Source organism: Poeciliopsis prolifica, unplaced genomic scaffold (assembly GCF_027474105.1).
Source record: "Poeciliopsis prolifica strain line A6 unplaced genomic scaffold, Auburn_PproV2 SCAFFOLD043, whole genome shotgun sequence".
Taxonomy (NCBI): domain Eukaryota; kingdom Metazoa; phylum Chordata; class Actinopteri; order Cyprinodontiformes; family Poeciliidae; genus Poeciliopsis; species Poeciliopsis prolifica.
In genome coordinates, this window is record NW_026562418.1 from 936,367 (window position 1) to 954,856 (window position 18,490).

An 18,490-nucleotide genomic window follows, 5' to 3' on the forward strand; every position below is an offset into this window, starting at 1 on the left:
CAAACTTGTGGTTACACCTCAGTTCATACGCAAAGATTATAAACCAACAATACATTCTATTGAAGAAGAAGCATTTTGACTGAATTTGATGGTTAAATAACTTTAAAATCAATCTTTGTTGTTGCATTCGTGTCTATTTTTCCAATAATTCAACAGGTTTCTGAAATAAAAACATGGCTTAGTTTGTGAATATACTCAAAATATGATTAATTAACTTAAGAATTTGAATCAAGCTGGCACTAACTTTGCGATATCAAGTGTTTGTCTACAGCAGAATGTCTTTAAATAACGATTTCTTTAATAAGGGTGAAATGTAGCAATATGACTGTCTGTTTCTCGTCTTTTTCATGTGGTTGATGAGTATCGGAACAAAACAAGTGCTGTTTTGTATTTGCATGCTCTTTAATAAGTAGCACACTTGTAGGGTGAAATGATGGTATGGAGTAATTGAGAAAGCCTGGGCCATTTGTTTTTAATTTCTTTAAAATCCTAACACCTGATTCAGTTTGGAAACAGACATTAGCTTTCATTGGTGGCAGAAAGACGGAATCACCAAATGCTTTATTTTGCGTCCTGCACTAGGGGGAGACAGCAGCACGACACAAGACTCACTCGTGGATTTTTACATGTGAAGTGTGACGCAAAGTGCAAGGAAACATTGTTTTCTCAAACACGTCAGTATTTATATGGACATCGTGGTGATTGTCCTGCTGCTTTAGATGTTTCCTAAAAGTAAAAAGTTTAAGGGTTCTTGAAAAGTGATGCCTTGTTTTGTTTTGCACAACACAGTGATTTAGAAACGGCATTGACGCACCTTCAGCTTTTCCACGTGTCGTCACGTTACAGCCACAGACCTCGGTCTGACATTTTACCTGTGTCCAGGGTGAAGGCGAAAGCGAAATCTTTGTTTCCACAGATTTTCCACTTGAGCCGTGGATCTCTGCAGCTCCTCCAGATTTGACTTCGGCCTCTCGCCCACAAGCTACATGCATGCTCAGTGTGAAATGAAAGACGCAACTCAAGCAGTTGATGCAGGCTGAATGCTGGAAGTCAATGTCAACAACATCTAATGGGTTTTATTTGACGGGTTGTGAATAACACTGTCAAGACACCGTCATAAACACGACAACACGTCATGAACGCGAGTGAGTCTTTATGAATATTTATGACTGTTGTCATAAAGTGTCATTCGGTAAATCATGACACTTGATACAAATTTGACTTTATTCAAAATGTCTTATGACAACTTGAAATTAATCAAGAAACCATGATCAGACATAAATTTGTCTTAAAAGTATTAAACTTTAGCTTTAATAACATAAAGCTACATAGTTTTTAAAGTTTTTAAAGCACTAAAGTCTCCCTCACCTCCCACCCCCTCACTGAAACCAGGGACTGTCCAAACCAGTTTGAGCAAACACAGGGAGTGTTTTTCCTGCCTCAAGCAGTCATTGTGTTTTTGCTTTGTCCACTCAAGACACAGGAGGAAAGGAGGAACTGATCACCTTAGGCGGACATAACTCGAGCCGCTTAGGAGAAAAGACAGAAACCAGATTTAAAGTCAAAGAAATGCTACTTTATTTAGGCGTAAACCAACAAACAAAAGAGAAAATAACCAAAAGAACTGCATAGGAAATGTTTAAAGTCCACAGAGTACAGAGAGCGAGCGGTAAGGCGGCCATTATAATATAGTCTCCTGTGCGTTACCTAGACTCAAGGCCTGGCTTTTGCGCTTCTGTCCCAATCTGTGTGCATGTGTGTGTGTGGTGAGAGGTTAAACTGGAGCACACACACACACAGAGCGGGCTTTGGATCAGCAAGAATCAGCCTCGGTCGTCTAAATTCAGCTGGCCACGCCAACTCGCCCTGCCTCTTGGACTGAGAGAGGATACATTCAGTGGATTTCTGCTTAGATATTGCAGATGCAGCGCACAAACACGGAGCTCACGCCGCACCCAGGCAGGCTCTGGGAGAGCAGGACACGGAGGGGGAAAGAAATCATTAGAAAAAGAAAAACAAACCATCTGGGCAGCGTATTTTGGCTGATGTCTGAGCTCGTTTAGAAACAAACACGACTATTTGTTTCGCGACACCAGACGGCCCCTTCCGCTCCGTCCCGTAGCTCTCCCAGGGGCCCGGCGCAGGCACAGCGTCAACAAGAACCCATTTGTCCCTTTTCTTCACAAGATACATTCTAAAAGGGCCTATGAGTCGAGTGGTGTGAAGCATTTGTACTTTTTGTCAGAGAAAAGAAAGGTGACAAAGAAAAAAAAACTAAATATCAATAATCAGAGGAAACTAATCAAACTAATAATTTTTTTTGAGCAGATTGAGAATTTCTTTCATAATGTTTAAATGGACACGCAAACGAAAAAAAAATCAAGACTAGTTCATAAGAGGGAAGAAGTCACTACATTATCACTACGGGACTTTTTTTTTTTTTTCAAATGAGACACCTGCAGCACGAGGCTGCTGGGAACAACCTGAGTTTTGTTTTCATTTTATTTTTTTTCCCCTGTCTAAATTTTTCCTAAGCCATATTTCCCCCAATTCTTTTTTTTTATTTTTACTTTTTTAAGATTATACAATCATTTAAAACAAAAAGGGAGGTCTATGACCTTGCATGTTTCGTCTGGTGCAGCTTCGCGATTCTTCTTTCCCTGGAGAAGTTTTAAGAGGCCAGAGAGGAATAAAAAAAAAAAAAAGAAAGAAAATCATAAATTTGCAACCCTTACATTCAAAATTGAGCACAGTTCATTACAGCTCCAGCAGGGGGTGCAATCAACTGACCACGTTTGCTTACCAAGGGGAGATGAATGCTGGTTTTTGTTGGGGACGCAGCTGGAATTAAAAAAGGGCAGATGCATTTAGTAAATTTTTACTGCCTTTTGAAATTAATCATAGGCTGTTTGACCACAAATTAATGTAAGGGTCGAAACTCTCAGGCCTCTCGGGGACAGAAGCGTCGCTAGCTGAACAGGTTGCGCACTGCAGAGCCTCAAACCAACAGGAAATACAATCGCAAAGGTCAAAAGTTAATTCCAACCAACAAACTTTTTAAACACACATATACACATCTTTGGGTATACATTTTGTTTGGAAAAACAAAAACAAAACAAAAAAAAAACATCCCAACAATCAGCTACCCACCCTATCTGAGCCTTTCAACACCTATCTGGGAGACATCAGTATAATACAAGAACTTTTAAAGCATGCAATGAAACGAAATACAAATAAAGGTTTAAAATACATTTTTCCTCTTTAAGAGTGAAGACCTAAGGATCTTAAAGATAGAATTCTGCAATCTTAATTTTAAAAAAAAAGTGTAAAAGGAAAAAAAAACCTGATGCAACATTGAGTGAACATGTCAGAGTAATACTGAAAAGCAAAAAAAAGAAACAAAAAAAATCTCATTGGTTGATGATAGGCGTTTTGTTCAAAGCAGCAATATTTTTTGCACTCAAGCTGGCTCATCCTCCTGTCTGGCTTAAAGGGATATTTCGCTTCAGTGTCAACATGTTTGTGAAAACGTAGCTTGTTGAGATTAATACATAGAGGTTCGTCGTTTCTGTTATACCATGATCAGCACTTCTGCCAAGCAGCAGACTGTGGGCTAGCTAACGGAGCAGATAGCCTGGCCAGTTAAACTGCTCCCTGACATTTGTTGTGTTACCAAGTTAATGTAACACAAAAGTGATTCTAAAATGTATAAATGTGTTTTGCTGCTTAAACAAAAACAACAAAAAATTTAACGCTTCGCACATGTTCTTTCTCATTTTGGGTAATTATCTTAATACCATGGTATTTGTACTCAAGACAATCATAGTATGCCTAGTGATGACTAGTAAATAGTCATCCCTACTCCCTCAAAGCTCAGTTAGCTTCAAGATTAGTAATCTTTGGAATAAAACCAGAAATATCCCTTTAAATAATGAGCCAGCCTGCTGTCACACATTAGGCGTAATTGGAGATTACAGACTCTTTTCAAGCAACATCAAGCATCCTAGAAATGTACACTGATAAGATTGGTATGTACACTGATAAGATTGGTATATTGTGCTGAAATCTGAGGTAAATTCATGTGCGTTTAATGGCCGACACTTTTGAGCTGTTAATTCTTTAAGACCAGTTTTTTCCTCTAACCCTGCGTCCCTCGGCAACACAGAGACATCTTCCACATGGAAACCTGTATGTTCAACGTCAGTGTGAGGTTAAGGTAAATGGGGCCCAGGGATTGGGTTAGGGTTAGAGTTAACCCAGTGCATCAAAACCAGAGGAGGAAGATTTATCCTCAGTTGTTCTGATTTGAAACCTTTTGATATAATGGTCCAGTGACACTTCCTCTACAACATCGCAGTCCAAATGCCAATCCTGTTTTGGCACAGAACTCTCACAGGTCGTTTTTGGCACAATGCTCGCATCGGAACGATTCGTTTTGTTGCTGATAAAAAAAAAAAAAAAACAAAAGAAAAAAAAAAGGCAATAATTTAACCAGGCAGGTTACAGTAGATCAGGCAGACACGAAAGCTGTTTTTATACAAATTCTGTTTCAACGCTAAACAGTACAACGATCTTTGGTCCTTGTGCTGAACGGTCAAACAAGGAAGTATTGGTGAGGTAAAACAAAATCCTTCAAGAAAGAGTAAAAACTGAAGTATTCAGAAGGAATAATAAATTGAGGTATTCAGAAGTTTTAAATGCACCGTTACCATGAGGGACAAAACTTGAGGTATTTGGAAAGTTGAGGTATACGAGAAACGAAGTGAGAACATTGAGGTAAAAGTTATCTGACACTAAATCTCCCAAGCTGTGTCGACAAATCGTCAATTCAGAAGCGAGAGTCAGTCTGAGGAGGTATATTTTTTGTTTCAATGAGAAACTAGCTTACAGAACCTGATATTGTCGAGTGCTTCCAGGGAAACAAAAATCAAGAGGCGAAGGGATTGGTTGCACTGTAAAGAAACTGTATTAATCAGTAGGGGATGGGGTTAGTTAACAGAAAGAAGACTAATCTGAGATGGTACTCCTAGTCTAATCGTGATAAAACTATGGCATTGCTGAATGATCTTAGGCAATAAACGTAAGGGTTTTTCTTTGGTGCGGGGTATTCTCCGTTTTGAGCACCTCTGCGAGACAGAAACTTTCTACATTTGCTCCCATAGCCAGAGCCTTCGGGAGAGGAAGTACTTGGTAATCTAGGACCTAAGCACTCCGTTTCTCCAAAGCCTGATGTAAGACAGTGCGATGAACTAAACTCCACGAGTTGTAAGAACGTTAGACTTTTCAAACGAGTTATTTAAAGAAAAGTTTCAAGGGGGATTTTAAGATCCATTAAACGCCACATTTATAGCTGGCCTTTGTGCAGAGATTCTAACTTTGGTTGATTCTAGTAGTTGGTCTGTAGACCTCCATCTTTAGAGGAACCCGTCTACTAACGCTCAATCTGAAGGCGTTCTTTTTGTCGGACTTAGATCTAAGGATAAATAAATAGGGTAGGGCTATGTGATGATGCCCTCTCGTTGGACTGCTCTAGATCTTTGGCCCTCAGAGCCAAAGGCCGTGGCTTTAAACCACAATCTAAATCCAAGAGATTGATATATTATATTAGGCCTGTAATCTGTTGTCATTAATGTCCTCAGGACGGCCATAACAGGCGTCTACTTCTGAAGGCTTTTTGTCAAACAGCATGCCTCATTTAAAAAGTAGCTTTCACTTCTATAATTACATTTCTACGATAATGCGAAGGAACACGTTGAGATCTCTACGGATTCAACTCTTAAATCTTTCTGTGGGTCTTCCCGTTCGGAGAAAACCATGCTTTCTTTGCATATTCGTTTTTCTTTCTTCGGCGGAAACGCGACATCGTCCCAGTCTTGCGATAAAAGTTTAGGGATCATGATCGAAAGATATCTCATTTCAGGGATCATTTTAGAGCTGATTTTCAGACATTTTTTTCCTACTTCTACTCATTAATAAATTTATTAAATCAGCATTAGTCAGTAAAGCTAGGAGAGCCTGAAAAAAGAACCGATCGTTTGGACCAGTTTTTACGATGACCTGAGCTAATTTTGATTCCATTGAGTCTGGCATTGCTTCTCACAGTCTTGCTCGGCATTTGTGAAATTACAAACTCCACTGAGCTAAATAGAGAAAAGGGTCAATCTACTTGTCTAAGAGGGGAGGGGGGAAAACAAAAAACACCTAAATAGTCTAAAAACAGGGAAGGACACTACTTGACCCTCGTCTTCTTCTCTGAGCCGAGCCTACTGATGAGAATCAACCATGCACCTTCTACAGCGGTCTGAGTATTGTCTCAGCAACAACATTCAGGAGGTTCACGCTTACTCATACTGAAAATGCACAGAGAGTATTCAATGAATCCTGTGCAAATATCAACCCAAGAATCTACTTTTATGTCTCTTAAATAAAGTATAGAGGTAGACGTTTCTTCTTTGTAAAACTTCACGGACTAAAACCTCTGCTCAGTGAGTATGAGTACATTCATAAAGAGCTAAATGAGGTAGGTATGGAGCAGAAGGTACGAGATTTCAAGAAGTGAAAGAATTCCCTGAGATGGATCTTAAAGAAGGGCGCACAGAGAGGACTGAGAGCAGCTACGAGTCCATTTGGATAGGTCCCCATTGTATAAAGTAGACATATGTTTGGGTGAGTAGTAGTGAATGTGAAAAACGTCTTTTTAGCCTAATCTCAGTCCTCTCTGAACGGCCCCGCCTTTCTGTTGATTGATTCTCTCCTCTCCATTTCCTTCATTGTGGAAAGTTACTGCAAAAAGAGCAAACAGAGGGAGAGAATGCAAAAAAAAAAAAAAAAATAGAGAGAGATTTTTTTTTTAGAACTTGAGAATGCGGTTGTTTCCAAAGTCAACGACAACGATGACTCCGTCGGGCATCACGGCTACCCCGGAGGGGCGGTCCATCTGTCCGTAGCCACTCCCCTGAGTGCCAAATTTGCATAAAAAGTTTCCGTTGGGCTCAAACACTTGGATCCTGTGGTTGCGGGAGTCGGCCACGATGATGCGGTTCTCTTGGTCCACGGCGACGCCCTGGGGGCGCAGAAACTGCCCGTTCCCCGTGCCCTCCGAGCCCAAGAAGCGAGCCGACTGGCAGTCTGGCCGGATGACCAGGAGCCGGTGGTTGTTGAAGTCGGTCACGACGAGGTGGTCTTCGTGGTTGAAGGCGACCCCTCTGGGGGAGTCAAAGTGTTTCCACAGAGCCCCTTCGAAGCCGTACTTGTTGAGGAAGGAACCGTCGGGGGCAAAGAGCTGCACGCGGTGGTTTCTGGTGTCCGAGACCAAGATTTTACCCTCAGAGTTGACGGCCACGTCCCAGGGATAGTTGAACTGCCCGTTCTTGGTGCCTTTTTCCCCAAACTTCAGCAGGAACTGGCCCTCAAACGTAAACACCTGTCAGGCAGAGATCATGAATTAAATCTGTGTGTGTTTACATGAAGAGAGGAGGAAGGACTACAGTTCCCTGTACACCCATAAACTTGATGGGATGTGAAAGACCAACACAAAGTGAAAAGATGAGAAGGTTCAGGGGATACAAAATGGCTGTCCAGACATTTCTGGTCCTGCATGGCAGTGGAAAATGTTAGAGGTTTTTTCACGGTAATTTTGCCGAACCCGGCCAACATACCTGAACACGGTGATTGTCCTTATCAGCAACAATGATCCGTCTCTGACTGTCACAGGCGACCCCGGCTGGACGATCAAACTGACCAGGCCGAGAACCCAAGGAGCCGAATTTATGGTGGAAGGCACCACAAGGCTTGAAGATCTGTTGACAGAAACTCTTTTTTACCGATTGGATTTGAACAGTCTGGCTTTAGGATTTTAAAAAGATAACCAGTTGAAACCAGTTGACCTGAAAGTTACTAAACTGCTAAGTTCAAGAGTTACATCCTGGCTGAACCCTGGAGAGCCAAAGTAAAGAGAAGCTTTCTCAACAAAATGCATCTCATGTCGCTGAACTAGAGTTTAGTTCGGACCTAAAAAATCCAACCCCAGAGCGTAGGTATTGTGTCTGAGCCTGACCCAACTCAGCTAATGAACTTTAATTATAGGCCAGAGCACAAAGAAAACCAGACATAATGAGACTTTACTGCTTTCGATTTTTTGAAGTAAGCAGTGAAACGTCTTCCGTTTTTAGCTTTTGTTTAACATCTTTCAGCTTCATCTTGTTGTAACCGCAGGGCGAATGAAGGGCAAATCTTCTGGGAAGTGATTGATGGGACCCAATCTCAGCTGCTGTTTGACTGGAGATGACTGAGCCGCTGCGCTTGTTGCAGTCTGAAGAACTTCTAATCCTTACTGTCTGTATTTCCTCAATAGATCTCTATTTAGACTAAATAGACCAAAACAACTTTACATCTTGGATTCTCGTTTTGGCAGGTTTATACTTACAGCATAAACGTGCTGTAAGTATTGCAGGTTCATGAAATGCATGACAGAAACCCAAGCCGGCTCAGGTCATAAATCTAAACTCTACACCAAAGCTGCTAAGCGTAAAAACCTCCATGTAGCCCTGACATGTTTAGTGTGACTGTAAAGAGAACGATCCAGCAGACAGCTCTACCTGTATGCGGTTGTTGCTGCGATCCGCCACCACAACATATCCTTCCTTGTCCACGCTGATGCCCCAGGGGCGACACAGTTGTCCGTCCCCCTCCCCCTCACATCCGAAAGACGACACCTGGGATCCGAGGGACACGTAGCTCCGTCCGGACTTGACTGTCACCTGGAAGGGGCTGCCCTGGATGTGCTGGTTGCACACCAACACAGACACCAGGTGCTCTCCCTCCGTTTTTGGCAGGTAACTGACGGTGTAGGATCCATTCTGGTGATCCGTCACCTCCACCGGGGACTGAGAGCCGTCTGCGACAGACATCACCATCGCCGACACCGGGTCGCCGCCGGACAAGCGCGGCTCGCCGTCGTGATCGTATCCAATGACTGTGAAGGATGAGGGTTTCCCGCGCAGTACGTTTTTCAGACCTTCGCCGTGGGCTTTGGTGACGGGGGCAAAGGCGCTGCTGCTGATCAGGCCCATGGATTGGATGGCTATGTACAGAGCCTGTTTGAGCAAATTCACATATGAAAACAGTGCCGTGTATACAACCAGACCAATAAAGCTTGTGATTACTGCAGAGTGAGAGATCTGGCGTCAGTCCCTACCTGGTCTGGAGGTGTGAACATGAAGCGGTCGTCCTCTTGCGGCAGCAGCAGCCCCCTGACACTCTTGATTTCCTGGAGCTGGGTCAGCATTCTCTCCCTGGCCAGCAGCACGTCCAGGTGGTGGCCCTCATCCAGCATCTGGCTCACGGCAGCAATGGTACTATCCAGCTTGGTGAGACTCTGGTGGAGTTTCTCCACCTGCAGGTACAGAGACTTGGCCTTCACCTGACGAATCTTCTCCACCTGGGAACAGAGGGTAGGATTAGAGATGAGAGAACAGCAGGAACATCTCAGCGTCTGGCGTCACTGAGTGAATTTAGCTGTCAGAGTCAATGCAGCGTAAAGGTAATTTGAGACTCAATAAAGACATTCTTAGACCAGATTCCAACAAATCTTCCTTTTCAAAATGGAGCAAAGTTTTATTTTGCGCCACAGTGCCCTCCAAGCAGCCGGTTTGAATTACAGCTTTGAAACAAGAAACTAAAGATACTTTTAGATGCTTTGCCTTTTTAATTGTTTCAGCAAGTTTAAGACTTTTAAACTGAAAATTAAATCAGCTTAATTTACATGGCTTATTTTAGCAACAAGCCAGTTCAAGGTACTTTCTATGAAAGACATAAACAATTATAAAACAAAAATAAATACTCGATTTTGTCAAATTCCACCAAAATCATTACGCAAATTCTAAACAGCTGGGTTTTTAGCACCGATTTAAGGTGTCTCTGCTTCGGCTGTTTTGCAGTCTTCTGAAATTTTGTTTCAGATAAAAGGAGCAGAAAAGAAAAACTTCGTATACAAACTTATATACTGAAAATAATACAGAGCCCAAATACAACATTGAAGTTTACTTATCACTCTTATTTTTATTCAACCAACTCCCTGGACAAAATAAAAATCCCCCAATGAAAATCCAAATGTGCAGTTGTAACATTCAAACCCAGAAAGAAGATAAACAATATCAAAGGAAATGTAGATTCACAGATTCTTTCAAACAGAAACTATATTTAAAAGTTTTTCTGTGCTGCATCACAGGAAATCAGCAATAACTTGTTAAAGATACATTTTACTATAAATTTTTTAAGAGTTAAATTAACTGCAGAGTAATACAAACATGGTTTTGTCACTACAAGCGGCTTCCAGCAGCGTTGGCCTCTAGGGGGCAGCAATGAGCAAATCTAACTTCATTTGTAAAGAAGGAAACCCAAAGCTTTAGCAAAAGCAAATATTGGTCCCCACAGTTATTGTGCAACTGTGTGCCAATATCAGACATTTTAGATTTGTTTTTCTTACAGTTGAACTTTAAGTGAAAAAATGTTTTCTTTTTAAATATTGTCAACAAACTAGAATCCTTTTGGTTTGTAATTCTTACAGATCAATTTTACAGGTTCTTTGAAATAAAAATCTTTTTTTTTTATTAAGAAGCTCATACAGATTTTGCTATGCATTATTTGTGTGAAAAAATAACACAGGAAGCAAACTTTTAAATGTTACATAGCACCTCATTAAAAGGAAGGAAAAAGCTGCATTTCTGATTCTTTAGGGGTCCAGAGCATAAAGGCCTAAAAAGGGTGGAGGCTGGTAGAACCTGAGCCTCACGGACCGGCCTCTCACATCAACTGACAAAAAAAAAAAAAAAAAAAAAAAGTTCAACACAATAGACTGACTGGCTCTTTGTTTCTCTCTGTCCCCTCCCTTTCCAAAGAGGCCAAAAGATCTGAAACGTCAATTTGCATCTGTGAGACTAGAGTTACATTTTATAGATAGTGAGGACAAAGCCTGGAGTTGGGCTTTGTGACAGATACGTAGCTAGTTTTAGTTCCTGGGCTGAAGAGCAGACGGAGGAGAAGAGTGAGCCAGTGTTGGTTTCAGAGAAACAAAGCACAGACGGGAAAGCCAGACGCGGCTCTTGATATTCTGCCATGTTTTAAAGCACCACTTAAATGTTACAACTTCCCAGGTCAGCAAACGTCTCTTCTACACACTTCCAGATGAAGACAGTCACATAAAGTATGTCGAGTTCTGTCTGTAGGAAAGTTGCTGCTGCAGTCTCACAGTCATGAATTTATGTGGAGTTAAGCATTGATGCTGAGTTACAGAGATGAATATCAGTCAACCAAGCATGACAATCACAGAAACTGCTATAATTAGCAACTGTATTTGCGAGGTTTTGTGCGACTTTGGTGGTTCAGTTGCTGAAGCGATTGCAGAAAAGGATCCACACAGGACCTGCAAATGGAGTCCAATGTGGCCGTAAATGACGGAGAAAGAACTGGATAAAGTCACGCCTGTGGAAAGAACCAAAGGTCAACTTTGGAGGAAGAGCACACGGTCTCTTTACTGAGATGTTACCCAAAGCACCAGAGTTTTCTCAAGATGCATGCTACTCTGAGTGAATTGCCCCTCCCCAACCTGTTGCTACATACTTCTTATCATCTGGCTGAAACATTCTGCCTATTCTTACTAGAAAACAGAAGTGGGCCGCTTGGAAATATTTGACATGGAAAACACCCATCGCCAACCCGTCACTGATCTAGATTAAATATGCTTTTGTTTAAACCATAACACTGCAAACCTGTTTTTACTTACGGTCTTCATTCTGTAAGAATCTCATAGTGAATAAATAATGGTTACAAGTCCGTTCGGTTGGAGATGAATTCTGCCACAAAGGCTGTTTAAACACCAGATCAATCCACTTTTGGTTCCATTAAACGCCTGACAGAAATCTATGGGCTTATATTGGTAGGAGAATGGATTGTAAGGACTTTACCTGGTCGTGGATGAGTGGGTTGATCTTATAGTGCGGTAAGTGGGATTAAGGAGGAAACACGGTGGAGACAGCCGAAGCTCTCTCTGATGGAGGGGCGTGAAGGTAAGACGTGCAACGTCACAGCTAAGAACTAAATGTCTCTGGTTTCTTTAATATTAACAAAAATCATTTTAAAAATCAACATGCTGCATAATCAGCCATGTTGGCAAAGCGTTTTTAAGAACCGATATCCCATGAGGTTGTAAAAGTAAATATAATTCTGTTCTATCATAACTTACAGTGATCGTCAAATAAGGTGAATTAACATCTTACTAGAGTTGTGTTTGAAAGAGCAGAAAACAATCCTTCTGAACAATGAACAGTCGGACATGATCAACACTTCTGGGTTGGGCAGGCAAATATTCTGCCTGCTCCCTTTAGGCCTTTTGTTTAACTTGGAACTGTTGCATCTTTGTTTCAGCGGGTTGTTGTGAGGGGCAGAGCCTGAATGAGGATGTGATCACGTTTTTCATCTGATCCAGCAGGAGCAGCAGCGGTCAGAGCTGGACAAACGGCCGTGTGAAACCCAGAGGAAACATGGCCGCCGTCGCTGCAGCGCTGGACACTACGGCTTCTGTGTCACCAGAGCGTTAAAAGGAGAGGCTGACAACACGAGGGGGGCATCATGACACAATCTGCCTGGTTAAGTCAAATTACATCCTAAACAATAAGAATATGTTTAAAAGCTTCAGATGAATTTCTTTAGAAATGGGAAATGTGCCGATACTGGTTTGTAATGTACATACAATGTGATAATTCCATTTTTTATGTGGTTTGTTGAATGACTTTTTACATCCAAAAAAAAGGGATACAATCACAATATAGTAAATACATTTTTGTTGCATTATCTGATGTTATTTTACTGCGGTTGTCAAAAATTACCAATAAAATCCTGCGTGTTAAAAGCAAAATGCATATTAAAAAATACTAAGTGCATTTTCTTATACCGTTTTCTTACAAAACGGTAAAAGAAAAAAATCTGACTTTTTTATTTTTGTAGAAAAGTTCTATAACTAAAGTTTCTCTTCTTAACTAAATCAAAATACATTGTTGGATCATCGTTTTGTCAGAAAACAAGAGGCGACATCTCACTGCGTGGGTTAGAGAAGTCATGTCTCATCTCAAAACAAACACTAATAACAGAATTACTTGTATGCAGGCTTAGCATCTTATATTAGCAGTTAGCATGCTATCCTTAGCATACTGCATTTTCCATAGGGTTCCTAAAACCAGCCAACATTTCTTGGGGTTTTTTTTCCCCCCTAATTCAGCTGACATGTTTCATAAATCTGGAGCTAAAGATGATAAAAAAAGAAACTTCTCTATATGTTCTGTTGAATGTATTTTTAGTTCCAACCTGTGGAAACAACACTGATCTTATTGCATGTAGCATTTGAATGACAGCAACTTGGCTTATAAAAAACAAAAAATGCACAAATAATAATTGAAAAATATATAAAATAATTAAGCAAATGTCACTGTGGACAAATCGAACCTGAACAATGGCACCATTCAACCCACAAAAAACATCGGTAATTTTCAGCAGATCTGCTGACCGGCTGTTCGCTGCTCAGCTGAACGCCTCACGCATTGTTTATTTTAAACAACCATTAACGTGCAAAATTGCAAAACTGAGCTGGAGTCTCCCTCCTGGTTTTTTTAACTCTTCGCTAAAAACTCAGAGCAATTTCATGTCTTTGCAACTTGGAGCTGGACTAAAAGCCCACAAGCATTGAACTTAGAGCGTGAAGAAGAACGTTCACCTCCTTGTGCAAACTAAACAGATTGGGGGGAATCTAAGGAGCCAGAAAGCCACTTCAAAAGAGGAAGAACAGAGAACATATGGCTTATTCCTGACATGAGGCAGAAGGCTATGAACTGTTTCAATAAGATCCCCTCCTGCAGTGTGGAAGAAGCCTCCCGAGTCGGACCAGACCTCCCCCTCCCCGTCTCCATCACCGTCACATTCGATTAGCTGCAGCACCTCCTGAAGCTACCCATATGGTCATCCTTAACAATGAAATTTCACACACAAAGCTGACTCATTTAGCCAACTGCCCCGCACCCCCCCAAACCCACAGGAAGAAATTTATACATTTAACGAGATCATTTCCTGTTTCACCACCACACATGTTCTCCGTCGACCCATTTGGAGAAAAGACCGAGAAATCCTGACGATTTAAGGTGAGGAGGAGTCGATGCAACTTTCACTCGGGAGGTGATACAAAGGAGGTCCTCTTAAAAACATGGAGCCAATAAATAAACGTTGAATGTGTAATATTAAAGATTTACATCAGTTAATCTTTTTCCAGAGAGCAGCTTGTTGCGCACAGCTTTTTCATGCAGGAGGTTTCCACACTTTGAGATTTAATGTTTCTGGAGTTTCCAGTCATTTTTTTTTTGTTTTAAAGGTAAAAAATGTTTCACCTTTTATGAAAAGTAAATATTTTCTATAGTTATTTTTAAATCAGACAGATAGCTGGTTTTGAGTTAATAAAAAAACTGACAAAATCTGAAAAAAACCAAAACGTTTTGCTGAAATAAATAAAAACGTAAAATCTAAAACTACTTGCAACTAAATTGTGTGTTTATAAAAACAAACACTGTACTGCATTGTAAATATAATATCTTCTGTTTTTGTGTTTATGAATCTACTTATTGGCCTTTTGAACTTTTGTGAAATTTATTTTATTCTCACAATTTATTGTAAGAAATAAATTGATTTTATTCCCACAGAAAAGCAGTTCATGCCTGTTGTAGCAAAAATATGGAACATCCTCCTGGTGAGGATGATGAGGAAAAACTTCAATTATTGTTTCATAATAATTCAATAACATGGACAAAAAATGCCATCTTCTGTTGAGTGTTAATCACCTGATCTGTGGACATAATCACAATACAATATTTTGACCTTTTTGAATTCTGAACCTAAAAAAAAAAAAATCAACCAAAGTATGAAAAAACTAAAACTATTCAAAACTGAAAACAATATTCAACTAATAAAAACCCGGAATCAGAATTTAAATTGTACTTAAAGCTAATTGAATTTAAAAAAAAACATCACAACAAAATAAAACTAACCTCTAAGCTATTCTAACCCTGAATAGGATGAATCATTAGCATGGTTAGCATTGTGTCACTACTGGTATCCGCCCTCTGTCATCATTTAGATGTATAAAAAGTAACGAGTGATGCATCTTTTTCTATCTGAAGCTGCTTAGAATGAAACAATGACTAAATCTCTGGTTTTAACAAGTCAAAACTGGAATGGGATGGAGGCGAGCGAAGCTTTATTCCCAGATCCAGAGTCAAACTGCGGCTCACCTTCCACAGGAGCTCACACTCCCTCTCCTCCAGAGCTTTCTTGTGTCTCAGAACCAGAGCCTTCACTTCGGTCTGCACCACCTTGGCCTTGATCTCCACCTGCTCCGCCATGGCTTGCACTTTTTCCATGCTTTGCTGAAAAATAGCAATTAAAAAAATTTAAATAAAACAATTGAACAAGGTACGTGAAAATAAAAGGACGATCAATAAATTGAAACCGAGACACAGGATATGCTTATTGGTTTGTTATTTTACACAAAGTATACATGACCTCCAAAAACAGGAAACAGAGCATCAGAAAACATTAATAGGAAAAAAAAAGAAAACATTTTCCAGGCAAGTGATGGATGAACACCTGCTCATTGTTTAAACGTCATACTTTTATAACAATCGCTGGTTGGAGGCAAAGAAAAAGGAAACATGGGTTAGGAATGGGAAGTTCCTTCACTGCGCATAAAACGATTAACATCCTGCTGTTTGGGGAAATTTTCACTCTTTTAATTAAGTTTTATTTTAGAAAACGTAATTAATAGAGGCAGTGTTGTTTAACGTGAACCTTAACAAACAAATCCAAACGAGAAATGCGACTGTTCCAAAGCACAAGATTAAACAGTAAAAAAATAAATATGGATTGATAATGAAAATAATGAAAGACATTTACTGCTTGAAAAACAAGAGTCGTCTTTAAGCTAGCTGTTAGCTGTTAGCTTTAGCCTATGGGACAAACTAATCTGGATTTAGACTAAATGAGAACCAGAGAATTTATCCTCCATGCAAGAAATGAACTGTTCAAAACAAAAATCCTGAACATGAGAGCAAATGTCAAAAATGATAAAGATAAAACTTTGTCAAAGTGTTAAGAAGGAATATAAAACATTTCTTTGCTTCTCTTAAAAGAACTGAAGCTGTTTCCCCCCCACCCAAAATAAATAATTCATATTCCTATAAATGGACATTTTTTTCTGTGCTTTTCATTTGCAAGTCTTTTTCAATGACATGTTGGCAAAGAGTCGAGATGAAGAAGCAACTGAAATAAGATGAGAGGTCCACAAAGTTGCCTAAAAATGCCAGACGGCAACATCCTTCCTGACTGCGGAATATTTTTCACCAGGTTCTGGAACGTTTGGAGAGGATGAGACGTTAGAAAGCCTGAGAAGAGCAAATAAAGAGGTCGCTGAAAGTGTGATTTTCTCTACTGTAATTAAATACTATTTCACGAGATTTTTAAAGATTTGAAATTAGGAATAAAAATTAGGAAATAAATTAGGAATAAAAACCTTTTATTGTTTGTCTTTTTTTTTTGTTCCAATTGCAAAAGTGAACACAATTTTAAACTTTACAGAATATTTTAATGAGGCAGGAATTTAAAAAGGAAATGATTTTGTTGTACCAGCCTGGATACTGTTTGGTCTTATTTTACAGGCCAACATTAAATAATCAAACTTTAAAAGAAAGGCGCCCCTTTTATTACTACCTGATGCAATAAAAAAAAAAAAAAAAGAAAAAAAAAACGGGCCGTAGCATTTACAACGCACAATTTGGCCTAAATGAGGAGTATTCTCTTTGTCTCCTTCTGCCCACTGGGTTTTATCAGGGCCTTTTTCCTCTGGCATCTCCTGGGAGGTCACGAGGTCAGCTGGACCTCACAGGCTCCAAGGGGAGGTGGGATAAGGCTTCCTTTGTCATATCTGCCACTGAGATCAAAGGTCACCTAAACCTCTACAGGTCGTGATCCGCAATCCCTGTCTTAAGACGCATACGGCCCACCCCCATCGCACCCCGGCAGAAACAAAGGCGACCCAGCGGGCTCTTTCTTTTCTCTGGCCGTGTAGCGCGATGTGGCCGGCAAAAGGAACAACTAAATCAGGCAGGAAGGGAAGGAATTAACGGGGAGCTAATATTGCTGGAGACAGGAGTCTTTAGGGACATTTTTTTAACTCTCTGCAACTCGCTGCTCGTTTCTCCAGACCTTTCCACCAACGGTCATTCTACAACGTTTACTAAAGTATTATTTTTCGCATTTCATAACGCTACAAACATGCACCTTAGCGCATTTTATTAGGATTTAATGTACGTAAAACAGAGAGCAGATGTTCAAAGAAAGCTTTCAACATTGTTTACGAATGAAATTTGAAAAGTGTGACACAGCAGCTTTTCTCTCTTCCATTTATCCGATACTCCTTCCAGGCTTTGTGTCGCCATCAACGCTCCCAAAGGAGCACAGCTTGGCGTACAAAGACAGCCGAACCAACCAATAAAAAAAAAAAATCAGAGCAGAAGCAGAGAGTTTTGACCAACTAGGAGGTCACAAGTCCCAGGTCAGAGGTCAGGGGAGATAATGGGTGTAGAGTGGACGGAAATTTCCTACCTCAGGGGACAGAAGCGTATGCCTGTGTTTACATATTATCTGGCGTCAGCGTTTAGTCCCGCAGTGACCTGGATAGAAGTGGACAAACAAGCCGAACGGCTCAAGGTGCTGCTGGACGCTGCGACTCCTGGCACACATCCTGCAGCTTTATTTGGTGAAACTTAACCTCACTGAAGCGATCAGCATTTATTTTCCTTTACAAATGGAGCCTAAATGTTGAGCGAGTTTCCGACACGTGGCCTGTGATATCTGGGAATTTCAGAAGAATCCAACAAACACCCGCAGTGACATAAGCACTCCGGCAGAAAGATACGAAGCTTGATCCGACCAGACGAGGGGTCAGGCTGAGAAAATGGATAGGTGGGGCACATGCTCCGTGTGCTGGAGATAATGCATGTCCGAATGTCATATGACCTCAGTGGAAAAGCTCGTGTTTCATGTTTTGGGGCGAGTATTTACCAAGGTCACAACTCTGCCCCACCTTCCAGGCAAATTAGATAACAGCCGCGTTTCTGCCCCTGATAACTCTGCAGGTTTCAAAGCTGCTTTTTGGAGTCGCTCCTTTGCCTCTGTTGTCAGAAATTGTTGATTTGAACTTTACATTATGGACAAAGATTATGCAATAAATAACGCTGTCTGCAAAGAGTAGACTATTTATTAAAATTATAAAAATTATTTGAGTTGAAGTTGTGTCTGAATGTTAGGTTATGCTGAAAATTTCTATCAAGAATTTTTTTTAAACTGGAGAAACTGGTGACAGGAACCAGACAATTTTCAGCTTGTGCCCATTGGAAAC

The 18,490-nt window shown here is 40.6% G+C and overlaps 1 protein-coding gene across 2 annotated transcripts in view; it reads right to left on the minus strand.

Annotated features, from left to right (window-relative positions):
* Positions 1–4,036: 4,036 nt before the first annotated feature.
* Positions 4,037–18,490, minus strand: part of trim71 (tripartite motif containing 71, E3 ubiquitin protein ligase) — a 36,447-nt gene continuing 21,993 nt past the window's right edge. For both annotated transcript variants that reach the window (XM_055055879.1, XM_055055878.1), the window contains 5 exons: positions 15,327–15,461; positions 9,197–9,439; positions 8,598–9,095; positions 7,659–7,799; positions 4,037–7,423 (listed from right to left, as the gene is read on the minus strand). In XM_055055879.1, the coding sequence (XP_054911854.1) occupies positions 6,851–7,423; positions 7,659–7,799; positions 8,598–9,095; positions 9,197–9,439; positions 15,327–15,461 (1,590 nt within the window). In that variant the 3' untranslated portion in view covers positions 4,037–6,850. The remainder of the gene's footprint in view (positions 7,424–7,658; positions 7,800–8,597; positions 9,096–9,196; positions 9,440–15,326; positions 15,462–18,490) is intronic.